This window comes from Ruditapes philippinarum, unplaced genomic scaffold (genome assembly GCF_026571515.1).
Source record: "Ruditapes philippinarum isolate M1 unplaced genomic scaffold, ASM2657151v2 ctg2398_1_1_1_1, whole genome shotgun sequence".
NCBI classification, from domain to species: domain Eukaryota; kingdom Metazoa; phylum Mollusca; class Bivalvia; order Venerida; family Veneridae; genus Ruditapes; species Ruditapes philippinarum.
Window position 1 is genome coordinate 122164 of NW_026865834.1, and position 22304 is coordinate 144467.

The 22304-nt window shown below is 32.2% G+C and overlaps 1 protein-coding gene across 9 annotated transcripts in view; it reads right to left on the reverse strand.

Annotated features, from left to right (window-relative positions):
* Positions 1–17995, reverse strand: part of LOC132730492 (uncharacterized protein C21orf58-like) — a 43232-nt gene extending 25237 nt beyond the window's left edge. For 3 of the 9 annotated variants that reach the window (XM_060716440.1, XM_060716435.1, XM_060716436.1), the window contains exons 1-4: positions 17611–17987; positions 10288–10339; positions 4516–4595; positions 3126–3291 (exon numbers count right to left, since the gene is read on the reverse strand). In XM_060716440.1, the coding sequence (XP_060572423.1) occupies positions 3126–3291; positions 4516–4595; positions 10288–10339; positions 17611–17697 (385 nt within the window). In that variant the 5' untranslated portion in view covers positions 17698–17987. Of the gene's footprint in view, positions 1–3125; positions 3292–4515; positions 4596–10287; positions 10340–17610 lie in introns of all 9 variants that reach the window. The other 6 variants (XM_060716439.1, XM_060716441.1, XM_060716442.1 and 3 more) reach the window with 5 other exon arrangements.
* Positions 17996–22304: the final 4309 nt, after the last annotated feature.

Genomic DNA, 22304 nt, shown 5'->3' on the forward strand with positions numbered 1-22304 from the left:
CTACCATACAGAAGATCTCCGACCCAACAACGATAGTCAAACTTTTCAATAAATCATCACCGAATCTTTAGAAATATACAGATGGCATATCATTCACCTTTCATAGAAACTCAGTATTTCCTATTTACATATTCATCTATATAGCTATAATTGATGCCTCTTGCTATTCAAACCATACGTCTACGCATTAAAAAAAAATTTGAATTTCAAATATAAGTATTCGGCTGAAAGGAAAAACTGTCAATATAGTGCAACGTTTTGATTTTATAAACAGATTGAATGATTTCCATTCAAGAGAAATAATTTGTTTTGAAAGAACTGTTTGTGTATGTTAACATTTTTATTTATCGGCTCAAAAAGGTGATTGACATCAAAAGAGATATATTTCTATCAAACATCCATCCCTGAAAACACTTAAATTGTAAGAAAATCAATATTCTGTTACATTCCAATGACCGAAGATTAAAAAATAAACTTTATTTTAAAATACTTTACAAATACTGGTATACAATATAATCTTAAATGTTGAAAATTTACATAAAAAATCTACTACATTAAAATCATAAGCAAAACATTCTGTTTCTTTGACTATGGTGAACATAATATACTCTCTGCATTTAAGTAATTTGAGCTTTTTTTCTCCTTTAGGTTCATTTACAGTCTAGGGTTTCTTTCCAGTTATTTTTTTGGCACAATAATAGTGTGTTAAACAGATAACAAAAGTGTTTAACAGTAGATTGGTTTACTTATAAATTGATCGTAAATTGAATGAAAAATATTTTCTAATTGAATAGATGCAAAAAATAGAAAGACCAATCTGGCTATCAAATTTCTGACTGCTTAATTCTGTGATAAAAAAAAACAAATTCCAGCTGTATGAAATTATTAATGATGTCAAAATGAATTTCTTAAGGAGGTGTCATGTTGGCTTCTATACCTAACATATTTCTTTTATATAACAGCGAAAAGAGAATCTTAATTTACTTATTACTCCACTTCAATTATTAAATTATAGAAGAACAAGATCTTTATTGCCAGTATAAAACTATAACCACCATGGTTGGTCTGGTCCCAATTTTGTAAATTCTTAAACTTAAACAGTACTCCTGATTAATTGATAAACATCTCAAATATCTAAATAGTCTAGTTGTCTCCCTTATATCAAATAAAAAATTATGATCAATGAAAAATGCAGTTTTTACATATTGCATTATTCATAACACAAACTTAAATCTATTATTACAGTGTTTTTTAAATCACTTTTAGGGGAGAATGGTGGCACTGAGCCCATGGAAAGGGGTATATTGCATCTTGGATGGGAAAATTTAGAATCTTTTAAAACTACAATGTAACTCCTCTGTGACACTCTTGTGATGAATTGGATTTCAGAAAATCAGCCAAAAAAAGCATACTATGAGCATAGTATGAATGACAATATCAATATTTAAAATCAAGAACCATGTTAATCTTTATGGTGGCTTTGCCAAGTGGTTAAGATGTCGGACTAGTCATATAAGGATTGTTGGCCACATGGGTTCAAACCCAGTTAAGGGCAAGCCATTGTTTCTGTGAGCAAGAAACACTCATTGCTTAGTACTGGTTGGTTCAAGGAATGATTTCGAGGGTGTTTCAATATAGCCTTCAACACAATCAAACTAAAATAAATGATTATACATGTATATGAAATAATCTTTGTAAAAAATTATACAAGTAATGAAATCGGCCCAATTTTGAGTCTATTATATAAAATTTTATTAGGATAATATACAACCTTTCAATGATTGTGTAATGAAATGTAATCATGATAGTAGCATGTACATTCAATATTTTTGTCTCAAATTTGGATGTGCCCCAAACATTGAAATATATATGTGGAACAATACAGGGTGTTACATATTCGGGTTCAAGATTTTTTTTGACATGGCTATGTTCATTCAAAAACATGTGTGTATGATAAATCGACAAATTTGAACATTTGAGTTCTATCTCTAAGCATGGTCGTGTCACCTGTCTGTTCCTGCAGAAATGTTATGTTTTCCCAAATATTATGCAATAACCAGCACACATATACCTGATGACAACTTTTTCTTTTTTATTTACTTTTTTTTTTGTCAGAGGTAACCAATATCACAGATTTGTCTGTTTAAATGTATATACACAGGTTTGGCTGTTTTCATGTATTATTTTTTGTATACCATGAAATGGTTTTAGTAAAAATATAGTATAACCCACATACAGTAGAACTTCTATGAGTCGAACTTTGATTAGTCGATTTTCTCGATGTGTCAAAGTAAAATGAAAGTCCTGATTTTCTCCCCTAAACATTCCTTATAAAAACCTATGTATGAGTCGAAATTTTATGTGTCGAATTTTTCGATTGTCGAAGTTTTTTCATGGTCCTTATAGAATAAATTGAGTACAATTTACCACAAATAAGTAAAAGTCCTTTGATTTTTTTGACACCTTCAATCTCGAGATATTTTTCACACCTTATCTTGCCGCCAAAGACGATTTGCAATCAATTTGTATGACAGGTGTTAATTACACAGCCGTGTCTTCAAACAGCCTTTGTATGCATTTAAATGTGTGATAAAATGTTTTAATTGTAACCATTCAAATTGAGGTAGTGGTTATTGAAAGTAAACAGTAAGAACTACATGTACTTTCATTTGAGAACTTCTGTGACCCGGTGTCGCGTGATAATCGCACGCGAAATATTTACTAAAAGCTGGTTAAGTTATCGCCCTTTCCTATTGTTTCGCCTTTTGCAACTTCCCTGTATATGTCAACAGGTCGAAATTTTGTTATGGAATTGAGACCGATTCATGAGTCAAAGTCCTGATTTGTCAAAGTTTTTACGCAAGTCCCTCCAACTTTGACTTACCATAGTTCTACTGTTTCTGACTATTTACGATATATAACATCTAGCAGTCTTAGTTCAAAGGTGGCATTTACCACAGGTTTGACTAATAACATAATTTAATAGCTTAATACCAGAGATGGATTTAAACACGTTTGATTGTTGAAATGTACATAATGTAGTGGTCTTGGCTCAAGAGTGGGCCTCTAACGAAGTTTGACCAATTTTGACCTTCACCACATATTACATTTACATAAAATCTTACCAGGTCTGTATGATCTGTAGGTTTCCGGAGCCTGATTATACATCTGATATTTGGCGAAGTCAGGTAAAGATCTTCGTGATGGAGGAGGAAGAGGAGATGGTGTGTATCTTTTACGAGCGCTGTACGTCCGCGGTCTCTTGTTTTCATCATTTAGTAACTGTTCTCTCTATAAAAGAAATATTTAAATAATAAATTTAAAGATGAAAAAAATGGCTTGCTTTGATTTGGTTTCATGTAATATTGTCACTTTTATTGTTTTATGTTCTTTAACTGATAAGACAACAGGTACAACATTATATATTATTTCATAGACAACCTTCTGCAACCAATCTTACGGGATATGTTAATTTCAACTTGTTGTTTGGCAAATAATGACAAATAAACCTCAAAAGTGGTATGGATAAATAGAGGATATCTGTTTAGTTCAGTGAAAGATCGGAATATATTTCACCGAGTGAGCACCAAAAGGTATATTTCACGAGTGGCGCAGCCACGAGTAAAATATGAACTTTTGGTGTTCACAAGGTGAAATATATTTCGATCTTACACTAAACTAAACAAATTTTCTTTTTATTACATGCAAAGGAACATTTTAAAAAGACATAAAACCTAATACTGAATGAAATGCGCGCCAAATTATAATACAACGTGACGTCATTTACGACGTCACGTCATTTAGTTGGTACCCAGTATTGTGCACGCTGGTATTTCACTGAAACAACGTGAGGGGCTTAAATTCAAAACAGTGAAATTATCAAAGTGGTAATTTCACTGTTTGAAACAGTGAAATTACCAGTTTTATATCACTGATATATTTCTATAAACCATCGAAAAGCATGTAATAAAGTACTTTAAAGCTGCATTTCAAAATATTTCAAGAACATTAAACTTGAGGAAAAAGTACTAAGATTTTAAGAAAAGTAAACAGATTTAAGATTAAAGTATTAATTTCCATGTTATGTGCAATTTATGACTTATTTTGCAGTATTTTTGACCATATTTCTATTGTGTTATTAACACAGTAAGGGCTATTTTGGCATATTTTGACCTCTTTTTGGTAAATTAATGGGTTGTAAGTGCTGCTTGCAATATGAAAATTATTTTCCTTGTGCACATCACAATATTTTACTTTTTAATACATTTTAAGAAAATTCATGAAAATTAGCATGAATCTGGAGGCTGCTTTAATCCTTACCATAGTAATTTCTTAAATGAACTTGGTCCATCTTTCGATATGGACTAAACAATTCATCCTATTTAAGGAAAATTTTAAAATATTTACTTAAGGAATTGCTAACAGTTCAGACCATGATTAAATGGCTGATCTTGGCAGGAGTTATCAAAATTTTCATTATTGTTTTAAAAGATATCAAAGTTTGTTTTAACTTACCCTAATTTTATCAAGAAGTTCCTGTCTTCGTAACATAGCTTGTTGAAGTCGTGCTTGGTTCTCCAAATCATTTCCACTACCTGTGTAATAATAAAACAATAACCTAATTATAATAACTATATTATATGAAACAAGAAATACAAAACTCGTTGAGAAGAAAACCTTACTCATGAGTATTTATGGCAAGCTTGGAAATTTGATAACATACTAAATTTTGCAATACAGATTTTGATTGAGACAGTTTTACTTCTATACATCTATATGAATTAATGTTCAATACAATGTATATTTTGCAAAAATGAACAGTTCCAAAGTCAAAACAGTAAACCAACATATTAGTTTGATATTACAGATGTTTTTGGGATAGTGCAATTTTTTTACAACAGGAAAGAAAAGAAAATTTTTGTCGATGCAGAGAATTTTCATAAAATTTGCATGATCAAAGAAGAATACTACATTACAACAAATGATGGAAAAATGGGGGTCACTATCCTCCTTTTTTAGTTATATATTTTAAAATATGTCCTGACTGAACAGGGATTAGTGCAGACCATGATCAGATTGCACAGATGTGCCAGCTAGTCTTGGTCTGCACTGGTTGCATAAGTAGATCAAGTTGTCATCAGTAGGCTCAAGCTTAACAAGAGCTGCTGCCAGGCAGGGGTAGCATTCAACTTTTTTACTTTTTCTAAAAGAAAACAAATAAACCGTTTAAACAATCTTTAAAACGAAAAATTAAAAAAAGAAAAATTAAGTTTTTCCTTTTTTTTAATTTTAATAGGTCTGTCTATAGTCACGCTTGTTGTTTTGTCCAAATAAATAAATGTTTTTTGTTTTTTGTTGTTTTTTTTCAAAAGTCGAGCTAAAAATGCCAAAACAACAATAAAGTATATAAAGAAAACAAATTATAAAATTCACTTTCCATACCAATTATCATCCATGGTTTGGGAATCCTCATTGTAAAACACAATAAATCTTGAATTAAAACAATGTCTTATTTCAGTCTCAATTCTTTTGAAAAAATTCAAGAACAACAGCAGCTCACAGAAATCCCATATTATAACTAAATGTATTTTTTTCAACAACCGCTTTTTATCTTTAGCTTTTTATCTGTAAAAAACTAAATACCACTAATTTCAACCAGACGCTACTTTTCAAAACTAAATGCCTTTGTAAGTAAAAAAGATTCTACAAGAACAGGACTATTTATTTAAATAGTGTCAAAATATGACAATTTGTTACATTTCATGATGATTTACAAGTTTCTTTATCTCAAAATAAGGATTTAGCATCACAGTGAGTTGACATGGGATCTAACAGATTTTGGTTCTTTGACGGATTTAAATTAAGTACAAAATCAAACACAGATATAGAAACTATGATGGAATGTCTCCAATGTGTCAATCAGTAAGGTGGTCAAACTATCTGAACTTATTCTGAAGAGCTTCTGCACTTTAAAAAGTGTACTTGATTACATTGGTCAGAAGAATGATGATAGCATTGGTTGACTAATCCTCTCAGCAAGTAACTGAAACCTTATTTGGCAAATCATTTGAATCATCAGAAGGTGACCTTGACCTAATGGTCTCAAAATGAAGTCTTCTACTGGCCTAATGATTGTCTATATCTAATAATATATTTTAAAATAGGCTTTTTAAGTTATTTATCAGATTTAATGTCACTGTGACCTTGACCTTTGATCTTTGACCACAAAATATATATGGGAAATCTACTTATCATGAGCAATGTCCCTTCCACATGACATAATTCAAAACTGTTTCTTCTCAAGTTATTGATAAAACAAGGTTTTTACAGTAAGTGTCACTGTGACCTTGACTTTTGACCTTAAATCATTAGAGAAAATCTACTGGCCATGGGCAATGTCCTTATAAAGTTACATTAACCACAACCTATTCCTTCTTAAAATATTGACCAGACAAGGATAACAAGACATATTTTAAAATGACGACATTAAAGATCCTGTATGTTTTGTGATTGATATTGTTAGTGTTTGTATACCACACTTGCAAAACATTATATATGTATATAATTATGCAAATAAAACAATTTTCAAACACCGAAGAATATGTAAAATGTGTACTGCAAATATTTATGCACATTATATTTAATCAATAAATTATATGCATTCATTTCTTAATGGAAACTTTGGCTAAGAATTTATAGAAAATAAATTTCTAATTACCTCCCTTTATTTACATGAAATTTTAAATTCGGTAATATCTTTATAAATAATGCTTATTGGAACTTAAAATATTAACAAATCTTAATTTGAGCATCATATCTTTGAAATAAAACCATGAAAAAAATGTGTTACAGGATCTTTAAAAGAGAGAAAAGCTGAAAGTTCACATATTTTTTTACCTTTGATATCCATGACAATTGGATATTGAAAGTAAATTTTATCCATGACAATACCAATCAGATTCGAAAAGTGAAATTCAATTTTTCAGCAACATTATTTTCAAATGCATCTGTCTATGAACATATTATTTTGTCAGTATTTTTCTTCTTCTATTCATATCTCACAGTTCAACTGGATCTATGGGCATAGTTTTTGTCTGTTTTTTTAATGTCGGCCATTTTTCAGTGACTTAGTCATATCTAACAGTTGATCCACCAAACACTGGCTTTCCTGATTTACTAACTTCTGGTAACATGTAATTACCAATTTCCACACAAGTGACCCACTACTTATCATGCATGGTTTCTGAATCAGCAGTGAGAGACAAATGACCATAAGACTCAATGCATAGGAATGTTGGTAAACACAGGCAAACAATTGCGATGACAATCTACTTAACTGCCAAAAATCAAACTCAATAAAAAGTCAATTTGTTTTCGACTTTTTACGTTTAAAATATTCGATAACAAATAGTAAGAACAGTAACATGTCAGGGGGAGATTATAAGAGTCAGGGTAGATTTCAGGCTTAAATCTTGATAAATCTAGATAAATTGCAAAAAATCTTCAAATTCGAATTTTTAATGAACTTATGAATGAAGTTAGATAAAGCATTAATTTCATTTTTTTGTAATTACTAATCTGTTTAAGGCATGCTATAAGCTAAAAACTGTATCAGTCTGAAGTGCTGGAGACGGAATGAACTTTCTTACAGTGCCAATACCATTTCCTTTAATCCAGTGCCTTCGGTCCGAATCTATATCTCTACTTCTACCTTAGCAACCCCAAACATATCAAACAACTCAGTAGGTATTTATCTATAAATTGACATCATCTAACGGATATGTGAGGGATTTCGCGCCTAATCCACGTTTATCTATATTGATCCTATAACTTAATTAACTTCAATAAGTTTGAATTAAATCAAACTTAGCAATCAGTGAGGTATATCTATAATATATATATAGCAACTGGATGTTTAAACATTTATCGATCGATAAAAACGCAGTGGTGGACCTTACGTCACGAGAATATTGACTGTGACAGAATATTTGTAGCCTTAGAAAACTTCTAGCAACGAGAAAAATAAATAAACCTGAGGTATAGGTGTAAATGAAGTTTAACCCCAGGATATGCCATTCAAAATTATTTACTTAATGCTTATACACCGCATCTGAATTTAAATTGATGGATACCTGTCAATAGGGGATGTATTTTTTTCAAATTTATTATACATGTACATGACTGTATATTAAGATTCACCTATACAATTTATCTAATTTCAAAATGCATTCCACTGAAATATTTAAAATGGATACCTTCAATCAAAGGGAGACAAATGATAACTAGAAATGTGTCCATATGACACGGATGCCCCCACACGCCACTGTTCTGTCAATCTCATGACTCTAGGTCAAATATTTTTTGGACTACATGTGGCACAAGTTGAAAACTAAAAATCAACAAAGGGCCATAATTCTGTGGCCATAATTCTGTTAAATTTGGTCGCAGCAAAAATTCCTTCCTTTACTACCATCTACACATTAAGGTTGTTAATCCCTGGAAGTTTAAGCAAAATCTGCCATCCGGTTTAAGAGGAGTTGCGTTCACAAAATTTCTACATAGTATATAATGAAAAAATCAACAAAGGGCCATAATTCTGTTAAATTTGGTTGCAGCAAAAATTCCTTCCTTTACTACCATCTACACCTTAAGGTTGTTCATCCCTGGAAGTTTAAGCAAAATCTGCCATCCGGTTTAAGAGGAGTTGCATTCACAAAATTTCTACATAGTATTTAGTGAAAAAATCAACAAAGGGCCATAATTCTGTAAAATTTGGTCGCAGCAAAAATTCCTTCCTTTACTACCATCTACACCTTAACGTTGTTCATCCCTGTAAGTTAAAGCAAAATCTGCCATCCGGTTTAAGAGGAGTTGCGTTCACAAAATTTCTACATAGTATCTAGTGAAAAAATCAACAAAGGGCCACAATTCTGTTAAATTTGGTCGCAGCGAAAATTCCTTCCTTTACTACCATCTACACATTAAGGTTGTTCATCCCTGTAAGTTTAAGTAAAATCTGCCATCCGGTTTAAGAGGAGTTGCGTTCACAAGATTTCGGGACGGACGGACGGACTGACTGACGGATTGACGGACGGACAAGTGCAACGCTATATGCTCCCACATTGTGGGGGCATAAAAATACAATTTTTGTTAATTTATTCACATGTTAATTATTAAAATGTCTCTAACTAAATTATTAAAATGTCTCTAATCAAATGTGTTTTTTGTGTGTTTATTTTTTCAATTTTAATGAACATTTTGCAAAAACTACTCAAGGAGAATACATGTAATAGTAAAACTGATTTTAAGGTCAGCAAGCTTAAACAATACAACACATAGCTATATACATAAACTGTAAATTGACAATTCTACATACACTGTAAGCAACAGGATAAACAAAGCAAATATCTTCTTTGTTAATGTTAATTCATACCTGGTACCATTTATGATCTTATTAAAATTGAAGCCTATATAAACTGTAAACCAATAACTTGCTCAATGAAATTGTCCTGCTTTGAATCATACAAAGTCACATTTATAATGTTTCGTGCTTTCTGAACCCTTTTCTTATGTGAACTTGTTGAACAAAACCATTCATCACTGTCAGGGACAACATGGCAAACAGAGAACAGTGTCTGCATGTGTTGGGTGAGTGTGGCCTGCACTGATTGCACTGGTACATTCAGTAACCACTAGCAGAGTTTACCCTTGATCTGCTATATTCTATAATGGATCTTTCCAGCTTTGAATTTGAAACAGTCCATTCAATGTTCAAGGGATTTCAATATCAAAACACAAAAATTGAGCTGCCAACAGTATAGAGCCTGGTCAGACTACACAGATGTATAGGCTGGCCTGGCTCTATACTGTTAGGCAAAGCCTGAACACTTTTGGTTCCAGAAGGTTTCCAGCAAGTTAATGGTAAAGATTACTATTGAAGTTGAAACAGGAAACGTGTGAACTACCAAGGCTACCATTTAACTTTTGCAAGCAAAACAAATTGGTTAAGGGTTGAACTTTTAAATTTTAAAGCAGCTGTATGGGTTTGTAAAATGAGATTTATACCTTCACACAGTGGGTAAAGGCATTTATTTCCTATGCTGGCGAAACCTGATACAAGTTGAATTGTATATGCTTGCAATAAATGATACAGTAATTGGAAGTAAAAGCATAAAATAAAATGATACCAGTCAAATCAAATAGACTTGCAATAAATTATACAATGATTTCAATATTTAACGGATTACATTTCAGTATGTTGAGACATAATAGAGCATCTATACTTACTTTCTTCTGATGGAGGTCTGTTAACAATTCTGTCTTTTTCATTTTGAATTTTCTGAAAGAAATAAGATACAAAATAAACATATTTAATAGTAAAATGACTATACATGATCATGTTATATTGACCAAACCTCCCTTCTTTAACAGTCATTAAACCTTAACCTGCTGGACCTAAGTGATCTGCCTTTGCCACATCTGTGCTATCCGATCCATCTCTATACTGTTGACTGACTACTTTCAAATTCTTGTCTTGATACCCCTAATATTGATGTTGGACAGTTCCAAAAAGGGAAACTGGACAAGTTCATTTATGAAATTCAGCAGGTCAAGGGATAATAATCACAGCTAAATGTTATGTAGCATAAACTCAATTGACTGTTGTTTGGCCAAATTAAATTTTATGAATCATACTGCCTGTCAAAAGCTTATTTTACAAAATACATATATCTTTATCATAATTACATAATAACATGTATTTATCACACACCCGTGCCGATTTTGCAACTCCGTTAAAATGGTATTGCACGGCCGTGCATATATTTTGACGTGACGTCATTAGCGTTATACAAACATAGTGTAAAGACGCGCTAAATGTAAGCGGTATACTATAGGCACGTCAAAAACGACTCTTATTTCACTTTAAACGGTCTTTATTTTGGGTATGTGATAAATAGAATATTAAATTCGTGTAAGTTCATTACTGAATTTATTGCACTCGTTGAATAAAATAATATTATGCTCGCCAGAGGCTCGCATAATATAATTTTATTAAACTCGTGCAATAAATTCAGTATTGAACTTACACTCATTCAATATCCTCTATATATTTAACAGTTAATTCAACAGAAGTACCATAAAGTTGATACAGTTGTGAAGAACAGTTATATTTATTTCCTATGTCATCAATATGAGGTGGCAAGGGAGACAACTCGACTTCCTCTTTGATGTGAAACACTTTTCTGGCTACCAGGATGAATTGTTTTAAAATCCCAGCTTTACCAACATGTTAAGTTATCAACTTTTTAAGGCACTTAAGGGAAAGGTTATACTGAACTATAGTTTCACCTATCTTAATATACTCTTTCCACTTTTCATTTATAATAATATTTATATGAAACATGCTCTGCCAGAATTTAAGTCAGAAGAATTTTGATTGATTTTATAATAGCGTTGCCCTATTACCTTATGGGGCTAAATTAACTTTTAAAGTATTACTGCTAAAACTATTAAAGTGTAATAAAATGATGTTATCTACTCAAGGTGAAGTTTTTCATATCAGGTTGCAACTTAAGTGGATATCAACTTTATCTATACAAACACTTAAAACAAATTATTTCTAAATTAAGTTCCATCAGGATTCATTTTTCACCTTTAAATCACTCTTGATTTCAAATGTTTGAAAACTGCACAAGTGTTTATAATGGCATAATGCTTGATTTTAAGCACCATTTGAGAACATAAGTTTTCAATTTTCTCCACTTTAATTGTAAAATTTTTGTCATTGCATGAGGCAAGGTTAAAACCTTTAAATTCACTAATAAAATCTACATTCCACACCTAAGTATAGAAATCCAATCAGTTATCTTATCCCTTCATACAAGTTCCATTCAGTGAATCATTAATAATTACAATTAGAAATCATTCAATTTTAATTTGAACATATTTATTTATGCATGATTGTGAAACAAGTTCTTGCAACTTAAATTTATCACATTTAAAGTGGGCTTCCTAGAGCAAACCCATCCCGATATTATGTAAGCAATCATGGTAATACCCACAAAACCTTTATTGAGAGTTAGACAGTCACATCCAGTATCCATTAGGCCACCTGAGGCACTGCTCATGTTCATGATATAGCCTAAAATTGTTGTCAAATTTAACTTTTATACAGAACACAGTTATATGTTGTTGAACTTAATCCATCTCAAATTAAAATGTTTGGCAATCTATTCATGCAGAATACTGGTAGCTGATCATGTAAGAGTGGTGCAATTAAAGAGGTAACATAATTATAGAAAGAAGCATCCATCTATATATAATTCAAGAGACACAGTCTTATTTCAAATACTGCAGATTAAAACCAGTCAAAAATTTTAAAAAATGGTAATGGAGCAATTCTTATACCACAAGTAATATTCAAAGAGGTTCGTTTTGATATATCTATAATTAAGCTTACAATATTAGTATTTAAGTATAAAAGACTTTGTAGACATTCAAAACAAAGCCTTTACAACAACAGTTCATCCTAATATTACAGTTTATTTAGTATAAATATTGAAACTTAAACATTTATTGAATTTCGGAAGTGGGCTAACTTGACCTGTAAAATTTAGACCCATGGATCCATATACACCCATATGTCCATTTAGTAAAAACCACTTCATCTGAGACATGTTTCTAATAAAGGCCCCTGCTTGCCTTTATGTTTAGCGAATTTTGTTACTTCTAGACATTTATTAATATGTCAAATAATCCATTCTTTTCAAATCTGTATTGGTAAATGATCAATAGAACAATATAAATGATATATTGATATATCAATGACAGCTCTACTGTAGCTGTTTGTCTTATGACGAGACAAAAGATTTGTGTCTGTTCAAAACAAATGTTACAAAAAAAGTTATATGACTTGCGTACTGCACTGGCAATTGTAAATCAAGCCTTACATGTACCTGGCAAAGTACAAGGGAGGAGTTGCAGGGGAAATGAGTCTTTAGTACTTTAGTTTCTGCCTTCCATTACTCAGATTGAATGGACATAATTGAAACCCCTTTAAATCTTTGTGGCTGAGGAAAATATCACATAGTTTGACGTGTGTCTTGTCTTCTGGTGCTCTTTCCAACAATCACCAAACACCACTCTTACCATCAAGTTACGCTATGATAAGTTTACTTATAAAGATGAACAACCTGGTGCCTTTTTGAAAGGAGATAAAAATAAATGAGTACCTCTAATACCCACAGGCAACAGGGCCAGGTACCCTGATCCAAAAAAACTACCCATGAAGGCCCTAAATATAACTGACATCTGACTATCCAAGCAGGCAAAACCCTTAGCTAAAGGGATTCCTATTTATATCAAACCCCCTGTTTTAGGAACCTAGACATGCATTTCATGTGACTAAATGACTGCTTCCTGTTTTTTCATGTTTTATTGCACTGAGTGTAGATAATGGAAGTGGAATGGAATCTCCCATTTTGAGAAATTTAAACCCACAACCTCAGAGTTAGAGTCAGGTGCTCTACCCCTACATCACTTTTCTGACAAAAATGGAATGACCATTATGCAATTTTAGTGATAATGTTTTTCAACTTATATAACAGAGGCCTCTTCCCAAATGACATTTTCTTTCAAATCAAGCAATTTTTCACAAAATCAAAACTTTCCCTTGTTTTTTTTTTCTTTCCCCAATTCTTCAACTTTAACAAAATCAAAAGGCTAAGGCCATTTCTTAATTAGGTGAGAAAACGCCAAAGTTTTCATTGTCTCCTGAGCTGTGAACCTAAATTTTTGCTGAGCTCATAGGTTAATTAATGTATGATATTATCGACAAATATGATATTACAAAGATTGGTGTGTCATCTCATTTTCTGAGTAGGCCTAAAGTTTAGGTCGAGAATGAAATACTATCATTTTTCACCTGCTCTGAAGTATTAAATGTGGTTCAACACGTCCATCTTTATCACAAATAATTGTACTACGCGTTGAGATATTGTTCTATTTTTTGTATGGCACAGGCCACAAGAATCTATCAACGACACGTCAAAAATATTTTGACAACATCTCTCTCGATGTGAGAATGTAATACTTAATTATACAGAATATGTTCAAACGTATGCCTTTTTCAATCAAAGTTTTGAATTAACATCTTTATTTAATTTAAGTGGATTTTTCATTATCTGCGCAACTTTTCTCCGACGATTAATTGTTATAAAGGGAAGTAACTTTCGTCTCGGTCTTAAACTATCCTGAACCATGAGGTCGTCTGCATGCTTTTGAAATACAGTTTCATATAGGCGGCAATTTTCTTTTATAAAACAAAATTCTTCTACGCTGTATTTTTTTTTTCTTTTTTTCTTTTTTTTTTGGACTTAGAAAAAGTGGCAATCTGGCAATCTTCATTGCCGCATTCATCCATGAAAACAAACGTGCTAACAGTTTTCATTGTTATGGAAAGATTCTAAATCTATATCAAGTTTTTTTAATCTGTCATTGCTCTATTAATGAAATTTGAAATATTATTATTATTATTATTATTATTATTATTATTATTATTATTATCATTATTATTATTATTATTATTATTATTAAAATGTCGAGCATATAGCAAAGATCGCATTCCTGTTTGTAATTTCGATTTTAAATATATAGTTAATAGTCACAAATATTCGTACTGAACCATATTATTTCTCAGCACCTGTGTTTTATAAAAAAAATTGAACAGGAAAAAAAAACATTTCAAATATTCTATAGCCTTCTCACTACGATAATTTTGATAAGAATGAATTAATATGTTTTCTACTATATTCAGTTTCTATTAATCTTATTATATAAAATAGTGGACGAGACGCAAGGTTTCACGCTTGACTTGTCCGCAGAATAAATGGTATTAAATTTAAATTTTATTATAAAAGTATTAATTTGAGCATTATTGTCATAAATATATCAAAAATGTGTTCGTTTTAAAACATTCTATTTTCTCTCCCGTTATAAAGATGTTTATAACAAATATGTCGAACGTGGGTAAATATATCCAAATATTTTTTTTCTGTAACGACTGTATCATGGAGATAATTTATATAAACGTTAGATAGAATCTAAGATATTTTTTTTTATTTATTTTATCCGTGAAAAATAAGGTATTGCGAAAGATAGAGGCGTACGTATAGCAGACCCTAGATTTATTGTACAGATTTAGTATTTACACAACTTGATTAATTTATATGCCATAAAGTTGTTATTTACATATATTGTTGGTCTAGCCTACAAATGGTAAAATCAGCTCAGATATTTTAGTTCTTACATATTGCCCCATATCTTATACAAACAGCTGTTTAACTTCACTAACCATTATTTTGTGATTTTTCAAACAATTGTGCGCACTGCGTGTAAATAATCAACATATTTGTATCACAATATATTGTCATTAAACGTCTTTATCTGGCAAATACAATCAATTTTCGTTTAATATTCTCTTAATTCCAGGTTTTATGTGTTTCATGAATCTCATATAAGTACAAGAAAATGCGAAACTCTTAAATTGTACGTGCATTCATGAAACCTTAAATGATGCAATATAATTAAAACCTGATTATTTAGTTTTGTTATCTTGACAGGGATTGTCTTTCATGTGAAGATACTTTCTTGCTAGCTTTCGGAAAGCCGGTGGTTCTACTAAGGTGCCCGTTCGTGCCTGAAATAATGCACGGAAGGGCATCTGAGGTCTTCGTTGTAATGTCGCCATATGACCTATACTGTGTCGGTGTGACGTAAAACAGTTACTAATGAACGTTTGCCTTCCTGGCAAAAGATATTTAATTCTATTTTATATGCGAGAAGACTATCCTCTTATCATTTATCATTTGTTACTGTGTATTTATTATATATATTTCTCACGTGTATTTGGATATATCTAACTACATTGTCTATGTTTTTAATAGTAAAAAATCGAGGCATATAATGGACCGAATTCCTAGTAACTTTACCAGCCCTTTTGTAAAGTGGGTCAGAAAAGATACCGATTGTCGCTAGATCAGATATCTGAATTATTATGTATTCATTTGATAATACCGCAATAACCATTCTCTCAATTCTGAATAAGTTTTATCTTTTTATTTTTTTTTTTGAGGACTAAGTCAGAGGCTTATATCTTGGATTATTTTTTTATTTCATTTTGGTTTGTTTGACGATGTTCATGTTGATAATTGAAGAAAAAACAAAACTTTTTGAACAAAATGGCACATTTGGACTCTTTAAGTTTAGCACTTAGTCACCAACTTATAGATTCAGCTATCATAAACGTGTTTAACAAAATTATTTTGTTATACAAAAATCCACGGAAGCGTCTATAAATATTTACACCATATAATAGTTGTAAGAAAGTAAATAGCTCTTTGTTAACGCTTTTAGAAAATTGCCAAAATTGAAATATTCTCGATGACGGGATTTCAAATAAACTTTTTTATGTTCAATGTTCATTATGCCCAATAGAAAACCCAATAATAGAAATCAATCGATTTTTATAGGATTGCTAGATGATGCGAGATGAATAGGCGCGCATTTAAATCAACTTTATGTAAAGTGACTTCATATAGGCTTTTAAACTTGATTTTATAAGATACAGGACAGTTTAAGTATGGCTGCTTGGTTTTTCTTATCATTCAATGTATTTGTATTTTCCATTAATTCATCGTAATTTGGAACGATTATTTTCTGCATGATTATCAATAATCTTGTTTTTCTTAATTTTTTATCAGTCCAGTTGCTAGGGAAAGTTTCTCTCTATTTATAAAGATGTACTCTCTTAGAGTACGCCAGACACCACTTATTTCGCTTCCAAGATTAACCCAACCCCTTAAAATTCGTAAAAACGACATGCTTGTATAATTAGTCAGAATGACATGTTATTGTTTTGGATATCAGCGTTATGTTTACATTAAAACAATGGTTCTAATATCGACTGAATAGTTTCGAAAGTCAAATATAGTGTCAAATTACGTCCCAATTAACCAAGTGTGTATATAAACGTTTATTTGAGACAGTAGGAAAAAATATGAAAGTTGTTCTTTCTTAACAAGAACAACAACAATATCAACAACAACAAACAGCGAATTACCAAAGTAACCGTATAGTACAGTTTGAATTAAGTTTACTTTGAGTTAAGGTAACTCAACAAATTGTGAAACAGAATAAAAGATGATCAAGAGGTTATGATGAACGTTCAGCATTAGAAGTCTCCCTTAAAACAGCAGCAGTTTTAATCTAAAGATGGTTTCTGAAAATATAGCGCTAGCCACAAACCAGAACTATTAAGCTCAAGCTATAACAATTATCAAACGTTTATAAGCATTACTCTTCGAGTTCTTCCTAGAGTACAAGAATGTTTAAAATACCAAGAAAAAATGAACCAGTTCGTGAAAACGAAGTTTCGATGGGGTGATTTAGGAATAAATCTTGTTAGAACAGATCGTTTTGAACTGGAATCTCTAACATGGAAGGTAGTCGTATATTGACAGGAATTTTGGTTTATGTCCCCGTTTAAGGTTTTTTACAATATAAAATATGTCTTATTTAATTTACAAAATTTATCATAAAATAGAAGCAAACCTGCTGCACGAGTTTCATCTTTAACCGGGTCATGTGATCATAGACACTGTCCGTCTCTGGCCGCTGCCCCATCTCCGGCGACGCCATTTTACCTTTTTCTCTCTCTTTATATTCAGAAAAAAAGTCTTTAAATCACAATTGTAACTTTAACACCTCCAAAACAAATATCCGTCATTTAAGCATCTTAAAAATTGTATTTCCTTACATTTAAAATAAGAAAATATCGCGGTTGAAACTTTTCATATATCATAACATAGTTTTATCAGCGCGATAGAGAAGCTTTCATTGACAGGTTGTACAAATCGGAAAACATGTATTCAATGCCTTCACGTTGGTGTTTACAAATCAATACCTATTGAACTCATTTAAAATTCTTCAACTGTACATTTTTATTTCAATTCATTATCATTATGTATAAAGAAGTTTGGACGGTGTATAAAACAAATAGTGCCGTTGGCTTTTTTGTCACTTTCGTACAAAGACAAATTAATCTACAAGTTTTGACCCCCACTTTTTCTGTTCCCGACACTTGTGAGCTACATGGATTTGAAAATAATAGAATTTCTTATCGTATCTGAATTATTTTCTAATTAAATGCTGTTAATGTTTATTCAAACATATTAATCTGTTCAGGCTGTCCATTGTTATCTATCTTTATTTTCTAACCAAGTTACAGACAATTGGCAAGCTAAAATATGCGGATCGTCATTTTTACATCATTATTTTATAAGGCTGACGGCCTATGTTTGAATCTCAGGCATACCATGGCGAACTCCCTCACGAGTTAATATCTTTTATTCAATCATATGATATTGCTTTAGAAGGCGTTTATAAAACTATTCTCGAACCTAATACATTTAAAATCATTCCTCGATGTTTTTTGTTGTCTTAGTTTTTTGTTTGTTTGTTTGTGTTTTTTTTTTTTGTTATAATGTTGTGTAGAAGTGGAGAAAATAATGCTTTAACTCTTTGCGTTGATTCCTGTAAACTGTTTTAACTTCATTCTTTGAAGTAGTAGGAATAATTTACGAAATCTTATTTTGATAAGCTTCACATTCATACGCAAATCGTGAAAATTACAACCACAGTATATTATATAATTCTTATTAAGTTATTTAAATTCAACTTTTAGCATTATAAGATCTACAGGCTTTGATTAAATTTAATGTTATCTACATTTGATTTGAAACAGAGATTGACATGGTAATCCAGCCCTATTGGCAAACTTTTGCTGAATAACGAATTTACAGAACATATGTCATATTATTGATCAAAAATATAGAAATAAATATCCATATTTTTTATAAAAGTATTAATGTTTGTATTCATATGGTATAGTAAAGTAACATGAAAGTACAAACATAATTGAGTTCTGGGTTAGAAATCCGTACTTATTTCCAAAATAGTGTGTGAAAATGTTATTTCTTATTGGTTCTGTATCAATAAATAACAATCTGTTACGACTTTAAAATATTGCAAAACTGATTTAGAAATGACGCCAAATATCTAAATAAGGTTTGCCACGACGGTGTATCTAAGATACCATTTTTTGGTCTAGCGGACACGACTTTCAGATTTGTCAGGTAAGTGCAGGAGGATCGTGTGCTGTGAAGAGCCAGTTATCTTCTGCAAAATTAAACGTCTGAGCAAATCAACCGGGTAAAAGTAAAACCTTAGCACCTTGAGACGGTTCAAGTTTTTTTTCACGCTAACCCCTTTTCAGAAATTGGACTTACTAATGATAAAAGAGTATCAGCACGAGATTTATGGTGGGTAATGGACATAAATGATTGACAATAACGACCGCTCAATTTAGAAACAGTGTCTTGAACATGCATCGGTCTTCAAAGATGTTCTCTTGGCGCTCAGAGGGACCTCAGTTTATACATCAATTTTCAAAATTATTATCATCATTATTTTTATTATTAATACATGTAATAATATTACACAGTTACTTCATTCCAGCGGGTGAATAGGGTTTAGCCGGAACCACTCAAATTCTATTTTAACACTGCACAAACTCTTGAATCAAACTTATTAAAGTTAATCGTCAGTAAAATTGTGTATGAAAGTACTGTGAGGGAAACGAACAATGAAATTTTGCCTGTCAAAACTAAGAGATTCATCGATCCCTGGAAAAGGTTATGATATTCAACACAGAAATAAGTCATTCTGTCATAGTTAGGCAAAACCATTTTTTGACTGAAAGGCCATTATTCACACGGCACTTTTCAATGCCAAATATTCAAGATGGCCATGTAGTTCGGAAAAAAAGACTGAAATAAGTTTTCCTTGATAAGTCTATGTAAAACAAGCAAATTCGTTGAATTTATATCCCCCGCCGAGTACTGGTTATTACTAACACAACAACTGAAGACATAAGGCTTTATTTATATATATATCATGGCATAAACAGTAATATTCTTTGAACTTGATAAATATTCAGGGCAAAAACAGAGCCATAACTCTGTGTTAAATAGTAATATATGGAAATGCCAATGAGATGTATGCATACTGCATAACTAATCAAGGGCCATAAATCTGACTTATAAGTGTCTGACCGGAACGAGGTGATGATATGCCCATCTCCTCTTGGTATTGAGTTTCATTGAATTCCAGCCAGTAGTTGCAGAGGAGTAGCGCAGAAACGAATATTTTTCTATATGCATACTGCACAACTAATCAAGGGCCATAACTCTGAGTTAAAATGTCTGACCCCAACAAGGCAATGATATGCACATCTTCTCTTGGTATTGAAGGCTCCCATAAAGTTTTGTTGAATTCCAGCCAGTAGTTGCAGAGAAGTAGCACGGAAATGATTTTTGCTCTATATGCATACTGCATAACTAATCAAGAGCCATAACTATCCAGCTAGCTTACCGAACGTCGGTCGTTCTACTCAGGTACCCGTTCATGCCTGAAATAATGCACGGAAGGGCACCTGAGGTCTTCCTCCACCAGTAAAGCTGGAATGTCGCGATATGACCTATACTGTGTCGATGTGACGTAAAACCCAAAAACAAACAAAAACAAAATAAACAAGAGCCATAACTCTGAGTTAAAGTGTCTGACCAAAACAAGGTGACGATATGCGCATCTCCTCTTGGTATTGAAGGTTCCAATAAAGTTTTGTTGAATTCCAGCCAGTAGTTGCAGAGAAATAGGGCGGAAATGATTTTTGCTCTATATGCATACTGCATAACTAATCAAGGGCCATAACTCTAAGTTTAAGTGTCTGACCGGAACAAGGCGACGATATGCACATCTCCTCTTGGTATTGAAGGTTCCCATAAAGTTTTGTTGAATTCCAGCCAGTAGTTGCAGAGAAGTAGCGCGGAAATGATTTTTGCTCTATATGCATACTGCATAACTAATCAAGAGCCATAACTCTAAGTTAAAGTGTCTGACCCAAACAAGGTGACGATATGCGCATCTCCTCTTGGTATTGAAGGTTCCCATAAAGTTTCGTTGAATTCCAGCCAGTAGTTGCAGAGAAGTAGCGCGGAAATGATTTTTACTCTATATGCATACTGCATAACTAATCAAGGGCCATAACTCTGAGTTAAAGTGTCTGACCCAAACAAGGTGACGATATGCGCATCTTCTCTTGATATTGAAGGTTCCCATAAAGTTTCGTTGAATTCCAGCCAGTAGTTGCAGAGGAGTAGCGCGGAAACAATTTTTACTCTATATGTATATCTCTGAGTTAAAGGGTCTGACTGGAACAAGCTGACAATATGCGCATCTCCTCTTGATATTGATGATTCCCATAAAGTTTCGTTGAATTCCAGCCAGTAGTTGCAGAGGAGTAGCGCGGAAACAATTTTTACTCTATATGTATATCTCTGAGTTAAAGGGTCTGACTGGAACAAGCTGACAATATGCGCATCTCCTCTTGATATTGATGATTCCCATAAAGTTTCGTTGAATTCCAGCCAGTAGTAGCAGAGAACTAGTCTGGAAACGAAATTCAGACGGATGGATGGACAGACGAACAGAAGGATGGACGGACGAGAGACAGATAACGCCAAAACTATATCCCCCTCCCGATTCCATCGGTGGGGGATAATAAGTGACCCACAGAATGGGGCTTACTTTGATCCCGTGGCATGACTTGTACAACAGTTGTAGGGGACCAAAAGGTGTCGTTACAAATTACCTAAGCTCTGGTGCATTGCTTTTTGATGAGAAAAATAATTTTATATATGTTAACGACGCAAGTCTAAATTATACACAATTTGAGATGTTCACTATGCAATACTACATGCCAGACATCTAAGCCCTATTACATGCAACTTCTGAGGAAAAAATTAAATCTGTTTTCCTATATAGGTCCTTGTAAACCAGGGGACCCAGAGGATGAGGCAAATTTTAGCCCGGGGGGGGGGGGGGATTTATATACATTTTTAAAAGATCACAAGGTGATGTGATGCTTATTGCAGTTTCTAAGGCAAGGATATTTTATGGTTTCATTTTTAATTAAATTTTCAGCCATTTATGCATCAGAATGGAACTATTTATATTTCTTTTGCATTCCTTACAAATTTGGTCAAAATCTACCAAGTGGTTAAGAACAGAACATTATTTTATTTACAGACTTAAACATATGTGCATCATCTTGTTAACTAACATATGGCAGTTGGAAACATACAAGTTATAAACAACTTTTTTAATAACAAAACAAACAATGATAT